Below are 17,494 nucleotides of genomic sequence, written 5' to 3'. Positions count from 1 at the left end.
TTTGCAATTTGTTCAAATGTTGGGAGAATGGAAAAAAAATGTCCTGCACTCAAACCCTAACTCCTGACTTCTCTCCAGTAGAATCTGTAAACAAGAGTCCAGCGGTGGTGCGACCCAAAGACTCGGCCGCCCATCTGAGCTGGAGGGAAGCCGGGTCACCTATGGAGGAGAGCAGCGCCCCTTTCCAGGAGGAGCTGGCCTTCAATGATCAGACTGTCTACTCATACCAGCAGATCAGCTGTCTGGACAGTGTTATCAGGTATAGACAGAGATAAGGACTGGAATGACTTTGAAGAATGCGAACCATGACCATGGTTGATCTATGTAGGACAAAGTTTGATCCAGACGTCACATTTTATAGCTGGTGTGCCCTGTGACGTGTAGTAACTGTGGTAACACAAACCTTAAGAAACCCATTTAAATGCTATAAAAACAGGGTTTCTGCCAAATAGCTTAGAAAAACATTTACATCAAAATGCACCTCTGCTGTGTCTCTCCAGCAGGTAGGAGATTTCCAGGCAGTGCTTTAAACAAAACTTCATCAAGACATGGTGGTTTTGGCAAATTTATTGTTCCTTCCACGTGTCGTCCACTTTAGTACTGTCATTCAGAGCAGACACATTAATATTGGTATTAGTAGAACAAAAGTTTAGATTTTCCTAAAAAAAAATCTCCTTTGAACAGGAAGTTCCATACAAAGTTTTTTTGTTTTTTTTTAGTTATTGTTTTTTGTTGTTTCCTTGTGTTACAAATACTTAGTTGACAATGATAACTGACAGTAAAAACACAGAAACTGATCACTGATTATTCTTGTAGGTACTTGGAGAGCTGTAATGTTCCCATCACCATGAAGAGGAAGTGTCAGTCTTCCTCGAACACCGCATCTTCTAACTCAGATGAGGACAAACAGAAAGGAACCAACAGTATGCAGGTGTCTGAAGGTATGTGGCGTGGCTGCAGTTATATATACATGAGAATAACAGACACTTATTGTTGCCTTGTTATACAAAGCTATGGCTTTCTACGGCCTTCATACTCTTCCCTTTAAGCTTCTCTCTGAAGACTCTAAAATGCCAGTTGTTGCTCTGTTCTCTTTGGCAGAACCAACATTGTTGAAGGATCAGTCCACTCTCTCTGCTTTGGATGATCAAGACAAAAAGTCCAGTGATGCAGCCACAGCGGTGGTGGGCACTTCGCTGCCCCTCCCTGTACCAAACAAACCAGAAAGTGTGGTGTCCATAACCAGCCAGTGTAGCTACAGTAGCACCATAGTGCATGTCGGGGACAAGAAACCTCAACCCGAGTCAGGTACAAAAAAGTATTTATGTCCAACAGATTCTCTCTACACACTGAGACTCTTTTACATATTTATTGTGCCAAAAGACTTGTGTGTCAGTGTTTCAGACATTTTTTTATTATTATTTTAGAACCCGAAGAAATCAGTTAATTTGTTTAAAAAAGAAAGTTTTTTGAAAACGTATTGGCCACATCAGCACATTAACTGGTTGTACCGAATTAGCAGCCATAAATTCATCAGCAATCATAGAATGTCTGGTCACAGTTTTGTAGAGATTTGTAGCCCTTGTAGCTCCTCTTTGCAAAATCCTTCTGCTCAGGCACATGCAGGTTTACAAGCATCAGCTCAGTATTATTCTCCCCTTTGTTCTCTTTGTTACATTTTGAACATCGGAAATGTTCGGTGAGATAAAGATCCAGTGCTTGGCAGCTTCTGTTTCCAGCTCAGAAAAAGTCAGCTCTTCCCATTAACTTAGCAGTTCTACTGAACAACTCTGCGGTTTTTGATACCCATCTGAAACAACGTTAATGGTGCCTACAAGAATTGTCTGAAGCTGCTCAACTTCAGCGACGTGTGATACATCAGCGGCAGCACTACTCTCACTTCATCTGGCAGTTTGTACAATTTTCTTAACTTAAAAAAAACAAAGCGAAAGCTAATGATGAGAATCTCATGGTGCTTTTGTCTCATTGTATGTGCTGCGCTTTTGATGAAGTTAAGACTTAAGAATTTGCATGAATGCTAATAATGCAAGTGTCAAGTGGCTGAGTGTGATGTTTATTGTGTGTTGCTTTATCGCATTACCACAGGGCGGCATGTGCGTATTCGCTGACTAACATGACGCAGCGAGCATCAGCAATGTAGTGAACATCGGGAAAGCTTGATCAGTGGCTGCTCTGATATGCAGTGTGTTTAAACTGCTTTTTAAACAGTCGCCAACCACCTTGGAATATTTAATGTTTTATTGTTTCACAGCTTTGAACCACAGTGCATTATTTAAGCTTTCTGACAATGATTAACAGAATGACTAAAACTTCTTACAAATTGATGCAAATTAATTACAAATATAAAACACTGTAGTAATGATTTCAGCCAGTGAGTGAGTCAGACTCCAGGACAAATGAATACAATGTGCAGTATACAGTAGACGTGGGTACACCTCTGTGGAATATCACTTAAATGCCAAATGATTCAGGGTTGTATCGTGTCTCAGTAATAACAGCATTGGCATTTTGACAAGTAAAGGATTTGCTCTCATAACCATTCAAACGCAGATACTTCAGAAAGGCTATATTGAAAATGCAAGGCTCAGAAAAGAGAAATCCAGTGCAGCAAATACGTCTGAATACATCTGTGATCACTGACACTGAACTGAGTAGTTTACAAAAAGTCATAATTGTATGTCAGTATAATTGTATATTTGTTGTACTATTGCTTTTCTCACCATCGCTACTAGAGGTCAGCACATCAGTAAGCTTCATTCCTCTCTGTTTGCCACAGCGCTAAAGGTGTTTTCTCGCTGTTGTCCATGCAGAGATCATAGAGGATGTAGCAGGTGCAGGGGAGACGGCAGAACCCAGCCTGACCCCCGGGGTTCCTCCTTGTGCGATTTCACCTCCCAGTCAGGAGAGGGAGTCCTACAAGAAACTGGGGTTGACCAAGCAGGTTCTGGCAGCTCACACACAGAAGGAGGAGCAGGCCTTTCTGTGTCGCTTTAGAGAGCTTCGTGGCCTCGCGTCCATCAAAGCAAACTGCTCGGAGTACCTTGAGCGCCAGAGAGAGCTGATCGCCAGCGATGGTAACAACAACACCATACTGACACGTCATAGAGAAAGCATAGTTGTATTTTGTTACGATGTGAGGAAATCATTTCAAACTGTTATTATGACTTTTGACTCACCATTTTAAGACTTGGCAAGATTACTAAAATGACGTCAGCCAGTGTTATATAGACGACAGGCAGACAATCAATTAGTCAGGCTTATTTGGAAAAGAAGAACATCAGTTTCTGTGCAAAAGATTTATCTCCAAACTAAGCAGGTTGGATCAACATTTTCCAACTTTTCTGATATTACGCACACTTTCATATTATGTCTCCTGGTGATGAGTGGCAAAATTTAAAGAATGCTCCGTACAGATTGGTGTAGCAGAACAGGATTTTTTATTCTCTCCTCATCTTAATTGTCTAATGGATGGTCCAGAGCCAGACTTTAAGAACCACCAGGTCAGACTTTATTACATTAATGTTGCTGCATTCCAAGGTCTTATAAATGACTTTGATGACTACAGTATTTTCATAACTGCTAGATATGATGGTCAAAAGTCCAAAGTAAGTCAGCAAGTTGGACTTTTCCTCATGCTCTCTCATTCTTTACTCTACTTGTCTCTAAGTCAGAAATGAAAACATTTTAAATTTTCTTTCATGCTCTCCAGTCACTCAGGAAGTTTTATTTTATCTTCTTGACCTTCCAGCTCCACCTGCTGCTCGACCCTGCAAACAGGGAGCACCGACTCCAGAGCCGACCCCACGGCGAGGCACCCGGAACAAAAAGACCAAGTCAAAGCGAGCAAAGCAGATTGCTTCCTCAGACAGCACAGCGTCCCATCACAGACAGCAACAGCTACGGCCTCCACTGCTGAACCATGGCCTTAACCAGACCTCCTGGTCAACCTCTGAAGCCTCACAGTCCACTTTCCCCATGGCCTATCCTGCCATGGTGCCAGGATACCCGCTTCAGGTTTACTCCACTGGCGATACCGTAGCTCCCCCCACAGATGCCCCCCTTCAAGGCTTTGGGGACAATCAGGGTGCCCAAGCACCTCCCTGCCCACCATCCATCCAAGCTGCTCCCTTCACCTCCCCCATTGTCACCCCTATTGTAGCTCTAGTGCTGCCTAACTACCTGTACCCTCTGATTAGCCCCGCCCCTCCACCACCACAGCCAGTGTACCATACAGAGACTGGGGGCTTCCCCGCCCAAACAGCCCCGTTTGTTCAGGCTGCCTTTCCAGGCCAAGGCACTTTCACATATCTGCCTTCCTTCAGCAGTCAGAATCAGTTGAACCCCCAGAACCACTTCGCTTCTCAAACGGGCTTTGTAACTTCGTCAGTTTACTGTCCTCCGTCTTCGGAAACCCCAAAGCCCCCTGTGGAGGGCCAGTCTCGCTCTTCAACGCCACAGACTGGAGGAGCTGGAGGCCAGACGTCTCCGCCTTTGTTCCAGTCTCGCTGCAGCTCACCTCTCAACCTGCTGGAGCTGGAGCTGTCTGTGGACAGACAGGACAGCACGGTGCTCTCCTCCGGAGGACAAGTGAATAATACAGCTGAAAGGGAGAAAGGAACGAGTGGCAACCAAGCCAAGGAGAGGGAGCTAAAACAGGTAAACGAGGAAATACATTTCTTTGGTTTGCTCCTTTTTATTTTTTCCCCTTTTTCTCCACAAGTCTCCCAATGCCTGACTAATATACTTCACCTGTAAGCTTCTTAAACTGTCTGGATAAAATGTCAATGCCTCACTGCACACTGCCATTGTGGCATGCTCCCCCGAGACCTGCAGTCATGTGTCTCTCAGCCTTGTGGGATGTGATGCTATTGTCACAGTGATTCATCCAGAATATTCACAGTCTTAAACTGCTGCAGTTTTTTGCCATTGTATTGCTATGCAATGTGTAAAGACAAGTCAATCAAGACTCCTCAGATGAAATGTGGCCCGGGGTGTTAACACATGATGTTATTATCCCTTACACCCTTTAGCCATCTCTCAGTCTCCTTGGTCCACCTGGACCCTTGTATTTCGGGGGCACACCCTGTGTCTGTGAGCGTTTGTCTTGGGATAAAGTGTGCTCTAGGCTGAGGGCTTGCAGCAAAGAGGTAGGCGAATCATCAGAAAACCACTACACTTCTCAAATCCCATTCTTCCCCAATTCATGTCGACTGTAACAGCTTCTTGTTTTACCCTTTCATGACCTGTGATTTCTATTTTAACCTTCACTGCTCTTGTCTGTCCAGAAGAAAGTGTTGCCAAGATTGATACTGATTTTAAATAAAGCATGGGACTGAAAAATTTCAAAGAGACAGAATGTGACTGAAAACAAGTGGTGTATTAAGTTGCTCAATTATTATCACATATGTCTGTGCATATGTACAGTTTCTGGAATTTCCTGGGTTTCTGCATTTATTGGTTTCAAAAGGTGATCTGATCTTCATCGAAGTCACAAGTACAGACAAATACAGAGTGACTTAGTTAATCTCACTAATTGTGATCTTTCTTGCCTTTATTGAATACAACTTTTAAACATTCACAGTGCGGCGTTGGGTTTTGTTGACATCGTTAGCCTATGGGTTCTTCTGCACTGTAAATGATGCATTCAGTATTAACAAGAAAAATACAATGATTTGTGTGTCAATAGTTAAAATAGACTGTGTTTGTTCATGCTTGTTACTAAGATGAAGAACTGATCATGAATGTATGGTATACATGAATGCAGTCAGTTCAGAATGTTTCACTTACTCATTTTGCCACTCCAGACACTCTGATTATGCATGCAGGACCTTAAATCACATCAATACATTTATTAGTGTAAACTTATTTTAGCATCAAAAATGGGGAAGTGATATTTTTGTTTCTGTACTGTATTGTTCTCTGCTCTATTTTCTGTCACATATGAATGCAGTGAGTTTTCTCAAATATTGGGCAATATATTTGTAAATATATTGTACATGTTCCTATTTATGGATTTAGTCATTTCCCTATTGTAGGTCAGCATGAAGTGTTAGGAGCTCTGTTATGTGTCTTATTCAATTCCGTCACAGTGGTTGTTGTGTTACTGAGCACCAAGTGATTGCTGAGATGGACAATTTTCATGACAAAATGCAAAAATGTACTCCCAGTTGGGTCTGTAAATTCATAAACAGGATGCAAAACGGCCAGAAATATTGCACCAGCCTGTGTTAAAAAAGATGCCGCACATAGAGGTCAGAGCCGTGCAGTCAAGCTTCTTTTAATGGTAAAGCTTTAATATTTGTGTTTTTCCAGACAAGTTCACGTGGCGACGGCAACAACAGTGACGCCAACTCTTCATCCAGCGACATGTTGGACATTATTCTCCAAGAAGACTCCTGTTCAGGCACCGGCTCAGCCACCTCGGGGTCCATGGGCTCGAGGTCGAACGGCTGTGGAACGTCAGCCAGCGGGACGTCTAAGAGCAGGACGTCAGCCAGCGGGACGTCAGCCAGCGGAACAGGTCTGCACACAGGTTTCATCATCTTGTAGATGTTATAAGTGGAATTTCATCTTCAGGTGTAGATGAGCAGGAAAAGTGAACATTGGTGAAGTTATGGGTAATGAAAAATGTTACATAAAGTAAATGGAATCAGTTTCACTCTCATTTTAATATTTGATTCCTGCTTGCTTGTGTCATTTCTCTGTTGACTTTTTAGCAAAATAGCACTTGTTTATTATCATGATTGTTTATTACATATACTCCGGGATTAGAAGAAGAATCCTATTTGATAATCACATTTTTGGTTTGAGTTAAGGTTGAAGTAATTATTTATTATTATTGCTATAATACAGTACAGCAGTATATGAGAATCAGGAAATGCGTGAATGCATTTTTATACCCAGAGATACTGCATTTACAGCAGTACATACACTCAACAAAAATATAAATGCAACACTTTTGTTTTTGCTCCCACTCTTTATGAGATGAACTCAAAGATCTAAAACTTTTTCCACATACACAATATCCCCATTTCTCTCAAATATTTTTCACAAATCTGTCTAAATCTGTGATAGTGAGCACTTCTCCTTTGCTGAGATAATCCATCCCACCTCACAGGTGTGCCATATCAAGATGCTGATTAGACACCATGATTAGTGCACAGGTGTGCCTTAGACTGCCCACAATAAAAGACCACTCTGAAATGTGCAGTTTTACCACACAGCACAATGCCACAGATGTGGCAAGATTTGAGGGAGCGTGCAATTGGCATGCTGACAGCAGGAATGTCATCCAGAGCTGTTGCTGGTGTATTGAATGTTCATTTCTCTACCATAAGCCGTCTCCAAAGGCGTTTCAGAGAATTTGGCAGTACATCCAACCAGCCTCACAAGCGCAGACCACGTGTAACCACACCAGCCCAGGACCTCCACATCCAGCATGTTCACCTCCAAGATGGTCTGAGACCAGCCACTTGCACAGCTGCTGAAACAATCGGTTTGCATAACCAAAGAATTTCTGCACAAACTGTCAGAAACCGTCTCAGGGAAGCTCATCTGCATGTCTAAGGCACACCTGTGCACTAATCATGGTGTCTAATCAGCATCTTGATATGGCACACCTGTGAGGTGGGATGGATTATCTCAGCAAAGGAGAAGTGCTCACTATCACAGATTTAGACAGATTTGTGAACAATATTTGAGAGAAATGGTGATATTGTGTATGTGGAAAAAGTTTTAGATCTTTGAGTTCATCTCATAAAAAATGGGAGCAAAAACAAAAGTGTTGTGTTTATGTTTTTGTTGAGTGTACATAAGCTGCAGTGCCGTGTGAAACAGCTCAGCAGTTGCCCTCAAGTGTAGTCTAGTATCTTTTATCATATACAGCCACTAGCACATGATTTTGGTCCTTTAAAGTCCCTACTTATCCTAGTCATTTTCGATAGCAGACTTCTAATACTCTGCTCTTTGGCTGTTTTCAGGAAGCAACAACAGTAGTAAATACTTTGGCAGTGTGGACTCGTCTCAGAACAGCCAGAAGGTCAAAGGTCACTCAAACAGCAGCGAAGGAAGGTCCATGGAGATGGAGCAGAGCGAACACTTCATCAAGTATGTACTGCAGGACCCGATGTGGCTGCTCATGGCCAACACAGACGAGAAGGTCATGATGACCTATCAGCTGCCCTCACGGTAAGTAGGAGGACGGGGAGCAGCCATGAGGAGTAGGATAGTGGCCCTGTAGACACTGTGGTTTGCTAATTTATCAACTTCAGAACTGAACTGCACTCAGGCAAACTGAACACTACTTGTCAATGTTAGACTGGTTTCCTGTTTATAGATGGTGGAGGATGTGTGTGCAGCCAAGAGACTGAAAACTCACAGGTGTCAGGATCTGGTTTTATCTAAAGGTCACAACTTGGTAAACATAAGAAAAATTTAGGAAGTCAATGTGTTTTTCCACAACACACTAGAAGACCACTGACTCCAGATAACTAATATTATGCATTTCTATTTAATTTATCTCTAGATAGCATTCTGAATCTCTCATTCGCCCATTCCCGCTGTCTGCATCCATCTGTGCAGAGAAGTGTGGATTTTAAAAGCAAACAGTTGACATGCACACAGCTATTTTGCTACAATAAGTGTGTGTCAGTCTGCAGTCGTATTGCCCCTCATGTCCAACACAGAAAACCCCCAGGGTTCTAGTGGATGCTTCTGAAAGGCTGAGACTTTGCTCTTTTTACGGGTTTTATAACAGTCAGTTTGTTGAACAGTAGCACCATGGTAATGGGATTATTCTTGAGGTGCATGAGGTACAGAGGATCTCTGGAGAATTTAGAACTTTCCACTGTGTTTAAGAGATGTTGATGAATCATTAAAATCCATATCTCTTATCAGATTTTTATCAGACAAAAGTTAGCAGACACCTCTTAGTGTCTACCTAATTGTGATGCTGTTGTTCAGTATAACTTTGTGACCAACTGTTTTTTTTTGTTGTTGTTGTGGACAGAAGTTTAATGTACTGACTGTTTTCAACAACATGAAATTAAACCTACACAATTAGTAGCAGAACATGTTGAGTTCTGATTTCATGCTTGGAACTAGGTATAAGACATTGCAAGTGTCAAATCATCCCTAGTATGTCTATTCGCAGTATCTGTTAAAAAGCTTGTCTTACTTCAACTCTCTGTCTCCTGTTTGCACACACATTTCAAAGTGAAGTCAGTTACTGGAAACCTGAAAGTGAGCTGCAGACATCTGATGATAGTACTGTCATGTTGTTCACACTCTTTGCAGGCAGAACCATTAAATACACCCATAAGCCCGTTTTACTTCTCAAGATCACCACATATTCCGGTGTGCAAAGTGTGAAACACCAAAAAAGAAAAAAAAACTCAGCTGTGGAGGCGAATGTTTTGCTAAACTCCTTGGGTTTCCTTTAAGTTACCCTGTCTCATTTACAGACGGCACGCAATATTTTCTGTGGTGGTAAGGTGTAAATCGAAACAAGACTTAATGTCACGCAAAAGCTCTTGGTGTGATGGTTGTGGTTAGATTTCCGTCCACTAGATGGCACCGTCACAATAACTACACAGTGAGCAGATGCAAGGGCACACATGACTATAGATCATATATAGGGCTTTTTTTTTTACAAGTTGGGTAGAAAGTTGCTGTTAAAAACATGATGATTACTGGCATCTTCCAACATTAGGCTGCACGGTCGAGCCGACTTATTTGCAAACCCAGCTCTTGTAACATCAGAACATTTGTAACATGTGACTGTTTCTGAATGTGGTCGTGCTTCTGTGTTTGCTTGTGTCTGCAGGGACATCCAGAAAGTTCTCAGGGAGGACAAGGAGAAGCTGAGGCTGCTGCAGAAGAACCAGCCGCGCTTTACAGAGGAGCAGAAGAAGGAGCTGATCCAGGTCCACCCCTGGATGAAGAAGGGAGGTTTACCCAAGGCAGTAGACGTCAAGGTAAAATCAAATGCTTGTTTCAGTTCAACACACTCTACTGCTATCACCTGAAAGCCTCATTTAAATCACTCTTTGTTTTCCAGATGTGTCCCTGCTGTGAAAGCAACTCAGAGGCGGCGGTGGCAACAGTGGAGGATCAGCCAGACCTGGACCTCGGTGACACAGAGACAGAAGAAGTCAGCTGCCAGCAGAGCCCCACAGAGGAGCCCTCGAGCACTGCGGTCATCTCCTGCCACGGCCCGTCTCCGGGTTCCGGCCTGCAAACACAACCAGCGAGGCAATAAACTGCTAAACCTTTTCAGAGTGACTTTTCTACCCAGCCTGTTGTACTGAAGAACTGTGAAGAGCAACCTTCGACGAGGAACCTGCACTAGACGGGTTCTTACTGTCTCTGTCTTGCTGTTTTATAAGTTATATGCCAGGAAAAAATGGCTTAAAAAAAGCTTTTGTAGAATGTGAATATCTACATATATATGTAGTGGTCATCCAGCTGCATTTTATTTTCATCATAACGTACACCAGTCAAGATTGTTTTGTTGCTTAGGGGCTCTGCGACTACATATGTTTTTTCTCTGTTTGTAGCAATGTGTCACTCAGAAAATGTGCTATGCACTGATTAAGCGAAATACAATATGTGTTCATGCATCAGACAGCACAGTAGAGGTCAAAGTAACGTCAGCGTGGTGGAGGCTGCTGTACTCACACGCCAGCAAGTGGCTCAGTGGTGTTCTAACTGTCACGGTTAATGAATGAGTTCCGTGTTTTGGTGACGTTTCTTTGGTTACAGCTGCGTCGTGGTTCGTCAGCATGCGGTGAAAACAGGTGCAGGTTGTTGAAGACGGATCGCTTTCTATCACTCCTGTCATTCATGTGCATCAAGCACCGAATGAGCACAAGTGCACTTTGTGGGCTGCAGTGGATTAAGAGGAAAAACGTGAATGAGACTCCCGTGTACGATCGCCAAGAGGACATTGAAGCGAAAAATATAAACATGCTCCCATGTGCAGCATTGAGCAGCAACGATAGCTGAAGTTTTCCACCACCTCCATCACCACCTGTGACTCAGTACCTCAATATTATTCAAGTAGAAGTAGTGAAACACAGCAAAGGAATAGCCCATTACAAGTGGATGTAATTCATTTAAAATATTCAGGTTAAGGTACTGGAAGCACTTTTATCTCGCCATGCACAAAGGCCCATTTCAGCACATTATATTGGGTTATGTAGTGGATTATTGCTGATCTATTGCCATGTAAGTGGCAGCTTAATATTATTCATTCAGTGTCTCTTCACCACAGCTTGTAGTAGAGGAAAAGGTGCATAGTACCCTTTTAAATGCAGCAATGTAGCAAAAAATGAACATTAAGTACATACATTAGTGATTCCCACACACGATGGAGGTGGTGCAAACATCTGAGGCAGCACTGAGATAAAGTCGGGTGCAGCATATACTGTTTGTACCAGCCCATCATGTCATAATTGCAGAGAACTTATGTCACTTAAAGTTTGCATTTTCCCCACTCTGTCTCTATGACATGTTACTGTAATGCAGCTTTACATCTTCACTGTTCTGGTGACAAACTGCAGCGTTTGTTGCAGCTGCTCTGACATTTATTTGCTTTCTCTTATTTTTAAAAACTTCAATGCTAGTATTAATGTTTTTTAAGTCTTCACCTCCGAGCATAGCCTGTATATTTTTACATGCAATAACTGTTTCTGTATAAACAAGTTATTTATAATTTATGACAAAAAAATCCAGCTAAATAAGCAAACAGAGGACCAAGAGGATTAATATTTACTGTATATACTATTTTTGAAAATGTGATTTGCATAATCAGCATCAGGACTGTACCCACCGCAGACTGGAGACCGGCAGAGCTGTGTGTTGATTCTGGTGGGTGGAGAATGTTGATGTTTCCCCTGTTGTAAAGTGCTCTGATAAATATGGAGAGGAGCGTCATGACTGAAGCTCATTACCATTCAAAACAAACGTGTGCTCACTTCAGACTGACTTTAGGGTTATTGCACGGGTGTAAAGCAGCTGAGACAGATGCCAAGTGGTTGTTCAGTGACATTTCCTTCACTTTGAAGTTGATGCTGTAATTTCGGACGAAACGGAGCTCCTTCTGGGCGACTTGAACATTTCCTAAAGTTGTCATTTGTCTTTCGCGTGGACAACTGGTTACATGCAGCTTTTATTTAATTTTATTTTTCCTCTCTATTTTGATGACGAATATTCTATTATGTTTGTGGAATTTTCTCAGAATAAAATGTTGCCTGATTTACAGTAAAGCGTTTTGATCTTATTTTCCCTCTGCAGGTCCATTTTGGCGAGGTTTGGCACTTGGCCGTTTGCGCAGCAGCGATGCGCAGCGCACTTCTGGACGCACCAGCTATTTAATCTTTGACATAATAACAAAATACAGATTTAAATTTCCTGAGCTGGGTAAAAGATAAACCTGTTAATGCTGAGCTCTTGAAAACGGAGCTACTTTGATCTCACAGTTGAAGACAAAAAAGATACGAGTGAAACATTGGGATCTCATGGTTTAAACTTTACGCATGGCCACTAGAGGGGGTAAAATAAATCAAAATATAATAAGAGCCAACGCAATACGTGTGTAGCTGTTAGAAAGTTCTGTCCTGAAGTCATGACTTTCACCTTCGTCATGCAAATGTGTTTCTGTCAGACAAAGCTGTGACTTCTCTACAAACAGGCAGAACCTCCTGATCAAAGCGACCCCCCTCTCCTGCTTCCCTCCACTGTTCACACTTTCATACTCATAACATGAAGAGGACGAGGTGAGAAAATTTACACGCTGGCCTCCTGCAGGGGCCATTTACACCTCTGGCCCTGAAAAATCCGGTGTGATCACAGAGACACTGAATCCTGAATCAAGTTCACCATTTAAAACAGTTACATTTATCCCACAAGCCACTTTATGCTAATATCACTAATAGTGTAGTTACACTGTATTTATTCATTTTTCATTCTTCAATATTTTGTATACTGTACATATTATTGTTTTTTATAATTATTTTCATTACTGTACATATGGTTTAGTGCTGCTCTGAAAGGTGTTTGCTCCTGTAACACTGTGAATTTGCCCTGACGCAGGATAAAATAAAGGATTATCTTATCCTGCTTTGGCCTCTTTCTTTTTACTAGTATCAATGCATTTGGGTCATTTTACACCTTAAAAAGCCTGCATTTTTTGCAGTATATTGTCTAAATACTGTTATATACAAGTAGCCTATTAAACAGCACACAATGGAAATACAGTTTAATATACAATAGTCATATTTTATGTTGATGACACTTCTTAAGGTAGCTGTCAGATAAATGTAAGAAAAAGCACAATGGGTTCCATCTAATGTGTAAAGAACACACACAAACCAAAGCAGCCTGAGGACTGAACTATTTTCCTGATCTGTATATGCTAAATAGGAGAACAGCTCTACTCTAATCCAATGCTCACTTTATTAATCTTTTTCTTGTCATTTCACCAGAAGTCCCTCTAAGTAGGTGGGTAGCGGTGGTGGGTGTTAAGACTGTGGACAGTGTAAGAAGTGACACTTTGTGTGGACATCACAGGAACACAAGAGGAGACATTTGACTAGAGCTGGATTAAGGATTGCTGTCTTTTCTTATTCATTTGCAGTTGTGGGAGCTGGTGGTTCAGAGGCAGAAGGGTGTCTGTGGATCTCACTGGGGCCACAGAGGTCATGTCTCCGGAGGCTTTGAAAGTGAATTAGCATGACACTCCTGAGCCTCTCCTACTGCATTAAAATGATACATACAGGGATTTACTTTGCTAATTTATGCAGTTACACAGTTAATCGCACTACACTATTTGGTAAAACACTACAGATGTTTATTGCATAAAATTTAACAAGATAATCCATTACAGTATAATGATAAAATGACCCTCTAATACTCTGCCTTCCTTGAGTTACAGCCCAGAGTCATGATATGTGCAAATGCTATTTGAAAACGCCACAAAGCTGAACTCCAGTAGAGTTATAAAATCCATTTGTCAAGTTCTACAGCAGGCCTATATAAGGAGTGAGTGGATTACTCATTTCACACCTCACAAATGCCTACGATGTGCTAAGGGATCTTGGAGAGAGAGAGAGAGTGCACACAAATGGCCCACAATTGCAGAGTAATAACTAATATCTTGGAAACAGCAGTGAGTGGGTGGTTAGTGGGATCCTTGTGTGTGAAATGGGGCTTTTTTTGAAGAGTCTGCTGCACAAATAGAATGTTAAACTAGTTATTAGTTGAAAAGATATTTATTGAAAAGTTGAAACTTAGGACAAATCAGATGAGGTAGCCTACTAACAGTCACTTGACATGAATAAATACATTATTAAAAGACATCCTAAATAGGAAATAATTTACAAACGACTAACAATGCATTTCTGGTGGGACACCTATTTTCTATACAGCCCAGTTATATTCAACAAGTACATATTTACATGTGCATTTACCCCCTTCACTGAAGGTAGGCCAATGCAAGGCCAAGACATTTCCAGATGCAGACCATACAGGTCACTTTCCTCTGCCAAAGAGACTTAATTACATATTTTAGCCACTAAATACGTTTAAGTTTAATTGTAGATTTGAGGTTTTTACAATGAGCTTCTAACAAGTTCCATGTACTGAGGCCTACCCCACACAGCATCCTAACACAAACCGTTAAACTAGTTTACAACATGCTGCTCCATTTAAACCATCTACCAGGGCCTCCACAGTGACTTGGAGTAGGCTAAACAGGGCACCACTTCCTGGCTGTCTGTCTCCTCTGAGGAGGAAACCTGGCTCTGCTCTGACTCAGTCTCATCCAGGTCAGAGGAGAGGTCATCGATGGAGGTGCCGGAGGAAGCCGGGGACACCAGGGACGTGTACATGCTCTCAGACAGGGACCAAGTGCTATTAGAGCCGGGCAGGTCTGGGAGCATCAACCGGAGGCGGTCCTCGTCGTTCAGGGGCATGCTCTCCAGGAGGTGGTTCAGCAGCTCCGCGGCTACTGTCGGGTCTATTACGGGACAGCTGGACACAAATGTGTGGACGTCGTGCATACACTGGATGTAACCGGCGGCGAACCGCTCTCTGGCCTCCCGGTTCACCGCGTCCACCTCTGCGGACATGAAGCGACCGTTAAGACACAAGTTTGTAGCATTCAGCCAACCGGCACTCAGCTGCTCCGACTGTCTGCTCTGACTGGCTGAGCTGTGGTCGAAGCGCACCTGTGGCCTCAGCGCAGTTGATTAGAATATTAATCCGCTAAACGTAATAAATTAATGAGCAGTTAGCTGAATTACAAAGAACTATATTTGTCGGCGGAAGAGTGAGGTATTGTCAGTTTTTGCGTCAGTAACAAATAACTTTAGCTCAACGGCGTATTCTCAAGTAAATATATTATCAAAGTTGTATATACAATATTTACCTTGAGCCCGGTTTTGCAAGATGCTCTCCACTCGTTTCACTGACATCTCCAGTACTTCGGCATTCTCCATTTTTGACTGTAACTGCGGTGAGAGACAAAAAACAAGCATCAAGCGCAGGTAGCACTAGCTAACTCAGCAAATCTCACTTTAATTTCGTTCTAAAACAGAGCTGTGGACAGTTTAGTATCTTACGTCTGCGTCTGCTATGAGGACTCTGAGTTCCTGTAAACTTTCATTGATGCGAGCCCTTCTTTTCTTCTCGACCAGAGGTTTCCTCATCTACCAAAACAGTAAGGACAATGGAGTTCCTTGGTCAGTTAAAAGAAAAGCTGAAGAATGAGCACTAGCATTACATGTTAACTCCGGTCCGTACCTTTCTGTCAGATGTGATCCCACTGCCGCTATCACCTCTGTCCACTCCGGTTGTGTTGTTGCGGATGGGGGCCATGTTGCTGAAGTTTAACCCAGACGATGCCAGGAGCCCGCTGGACATGAGGTCGGTGTGTAATCCAGAGAGCCGTTAGAGCCCGTTGGGGGGACAGATGGCCGGGTGATCCCAGCCAGAGAATGGGCTGTTAATGCTGCCCTGAGGGGGCATGTACGAGTATATACGTCGACTCATTTACATGTGAATGGGTCAACTAGGGCGCGCAATGCTCGTACCCTAGTGGTCATGTTAGCTTCTCTCCCAACTCCTGTCTGAACCATCATACACTAGATATGTATACAGCTATATGTAGAGATACACATGCAAAACATGATCCAACAGGCTGTCCAGATGCCACCAATTCCTGTAACTTTCAGCTGAATCACTTTGCAGTAACTGCAGTAAAACATTTATTTTGCTTATCTTGCAAAATAAATAGCACTTCAGCCTCTCCTCTTGAATGTTACACCTCTACGCACTGCCCTTCAAAAGAGTGCTCACCAGGAAACATGTCAGCTAATTCTCACATTGTTCATGAGTCATCTTGGGCTATTTCTTGCTTGATTGTGAACCATCAGACCACCGCTCCACTCCTGCTTAAAAAGAACTAATGTGAATTGGATGATATGAGCCAATTGTCGAGTATGTCACTCTCACATGTAAAGAGCCTGGAGCTGTTAAGCCTTAAAACTAAACAAAGTAGTTAATCCATTTGGCTTTTACTTTTCAGTTCTGTAATTTGCAAGTGATGCTTTACAGAAGGTGTTTATTTTCATTTATCGCATTCACCTCAAATTTCCTATTTGTCCAAATTTAACGTGTTGCATGGCTTATGTCTGTACTGAGTCACATGTACACTCATGACTATTCACATATGTGGAGGGCTGCAGTGTGTGAATTTGCATGTGTTGCTAATTTGCATATTTGGATATAGTATGTCTGAGTACATGTTAGCTTTGCTGTGATGTCCACCGTTCCAGTTGTACTGTTTCAGTGCATGTGTGATGTGCTGGCTGATAAGTGTTCATGTGTTAAAGTGGGTGTAGGGTTGCTTTAAAGAAAATAATCTTTATGTTTGATGATTTTACCATGAGATTTCAAATTTTATTCATGCTTTTTAAATATGTAGTTATCTCTAGCACCCAAACTCCACTTTGTAATGTCTGAAAATATGGAATCAAGTGTAGAACCATTTGTCATTTACAACGTATGTTTCCATATATTTAATATGCAAATAGGAATATATAACCACATAAGATAAATGTAATGTTAGTAGATAATCAGAAGGTTAGAAATCATGATATACTAGGAAGATGCAAGACAGCTTTGATAATATTGTTGTTTTTTTTGTAAGCCTCATTATACTTTCTCAGAAGACGTTGTGCATGGCCACACAAGACTGGCTGATCAGAGATTGTATAAGGTTTTGATGTAAACATGACAAGCACCTGAACAGAAGGGAAAAATCCGGTGACTTAGTTGGTACATACGCTAATGGCCTATGACGCATGTTGGACATGGTAAAGAATTTATTTAAATAAATGCTGCCTGGGACTAAGTTCAGCAGCTTTCCAGAGCAGCTTGCTTTGTTTGTACTCTCTGTGTAATGTACAATAAA

General features: G+C 42.1%; 2 protein-coding genes across 4 annotated transcripts in view; one reads left to right on the top strand and one right to left on the bottom strand.

Moving 5' to 3' along the window:
• Positions 1-12,287, top strand: part of per2 (period circadian clock 2) — a 37,122-nt gene extending 24,835 nt beyond the window's left edge. Inside the window, exons 15-24 of one of the 3 annotated variants that reach the window (XM_022203142.2) lie at positions 82-259; positions 817-941; positions 1,102-1,308; positions 2,832-3,095; positions 3,770-4,677; positions 5,052-5,168; positions 6,334-6,541; positions 8,001-8,208; positions 9,845-9,995; positions 10,079-12,287. In XM_022203142.2, the coding sequence (XP_022058834.2) occupies positions 82-259; positions 817-941; positions 1,102-1,308; positions 2,832-3,095; positions 3,770-4,677; positions 5,052-5,168; positions 6,334-6,541; positions 8,001-8,208; positions 9,845-9,995; positions 10,079-10,279 (2,567 nt within the window). In that variant the 3' untranslated portion in view covers positions 10,280-12,287. Of the gene's footprint in view, positions 1-78; positions 260-816; positions 942-1,101; positions 1,309-2,831; positions 3,096-3,769; positions 4,678-5,051; positions 5,169-6,333; positions 6,542-8,000; positions 8,209-9,844; positions 9,996-10,078 lie in introns of all 3 variants that reach the window. The other 2 variants (XM_022203134.2, XM_022203153.2) reach the window with 2 other exon arrangements.
• A 1,985-nt stretch (positions 12,288-14,272) lies between these two features.
• On the bottom strand, positions 14,273-16,923 carry hes6 (hes family bHLH transcription factor 6). The gene is made up of 4 exons (XM_022203176.2): positions 15,823-16,923; positions 15,642-15,728; positions 15,449-15,530; positions 14,273-15,139 (listed from the first exon to the last, which is right to left on the bottom strand). The coding sequence occupies exons 1-4, from the start codon at positions 15,940-15,942 to the stop codon at positions 14,736-14,738; spliced, it is 693 nt and encodes a 230-aa protein (XP_022058868.1). The 5' UTR covers positions 15,943-16,923; the 3' UTR covers positions 14,273-14,735.
• Between the last annotated feature and the right edge of the window lie 571 nt (positions 16,924-17,494).

The sequence above is a fragment of the Acanthochromis polyacanthus genome, chromosome 9, assembly GCF_021347895.1.
Source record: "Acanthochromis polyacanthus isolate Apoly-LR-REF ecotype Palm Island chromosome 9, KAUST_Apoly_ChrSc, whole genome shotgun sequence".
Classification (NCBI taxonomy): domain Eukaryota; kingdom Metazoa; phylum Chordata; class Actinopteri; family Pomacentridae; genus Acanthochromis; species Acanthochromis polyacanthus.
Note: the sequence above shows the minus strand (reverse complement) of the source record. Positions and strands in the feature narration are given on the sequence as shown.

Excerpts from the sequence above, each read along its gene's own strand:
- hes6 (XM_022203176.2), bottom strand. The coding sequence starts at position 15,942 with ATGTCCAGCGGGCTCCTGGCATCGTCTGGGTTAAACTTCAGCAACATG. Across the intron at positions 15,729-15,822 it reads GGATCACATCTGACAGAAAG|ATGAGGAAACCTCTGGTCGA; the intron begins GTACGGACCGGA and ends CTGTTTTGGTAG. Across the intron at positions 15,531-15,641 it reads TCCTCATAGCAGACGCAGAC|TTACAGTCAAAAATGGAGAA; the intron begins GTAAGATACTAA and ends CTCTCACCGCAG.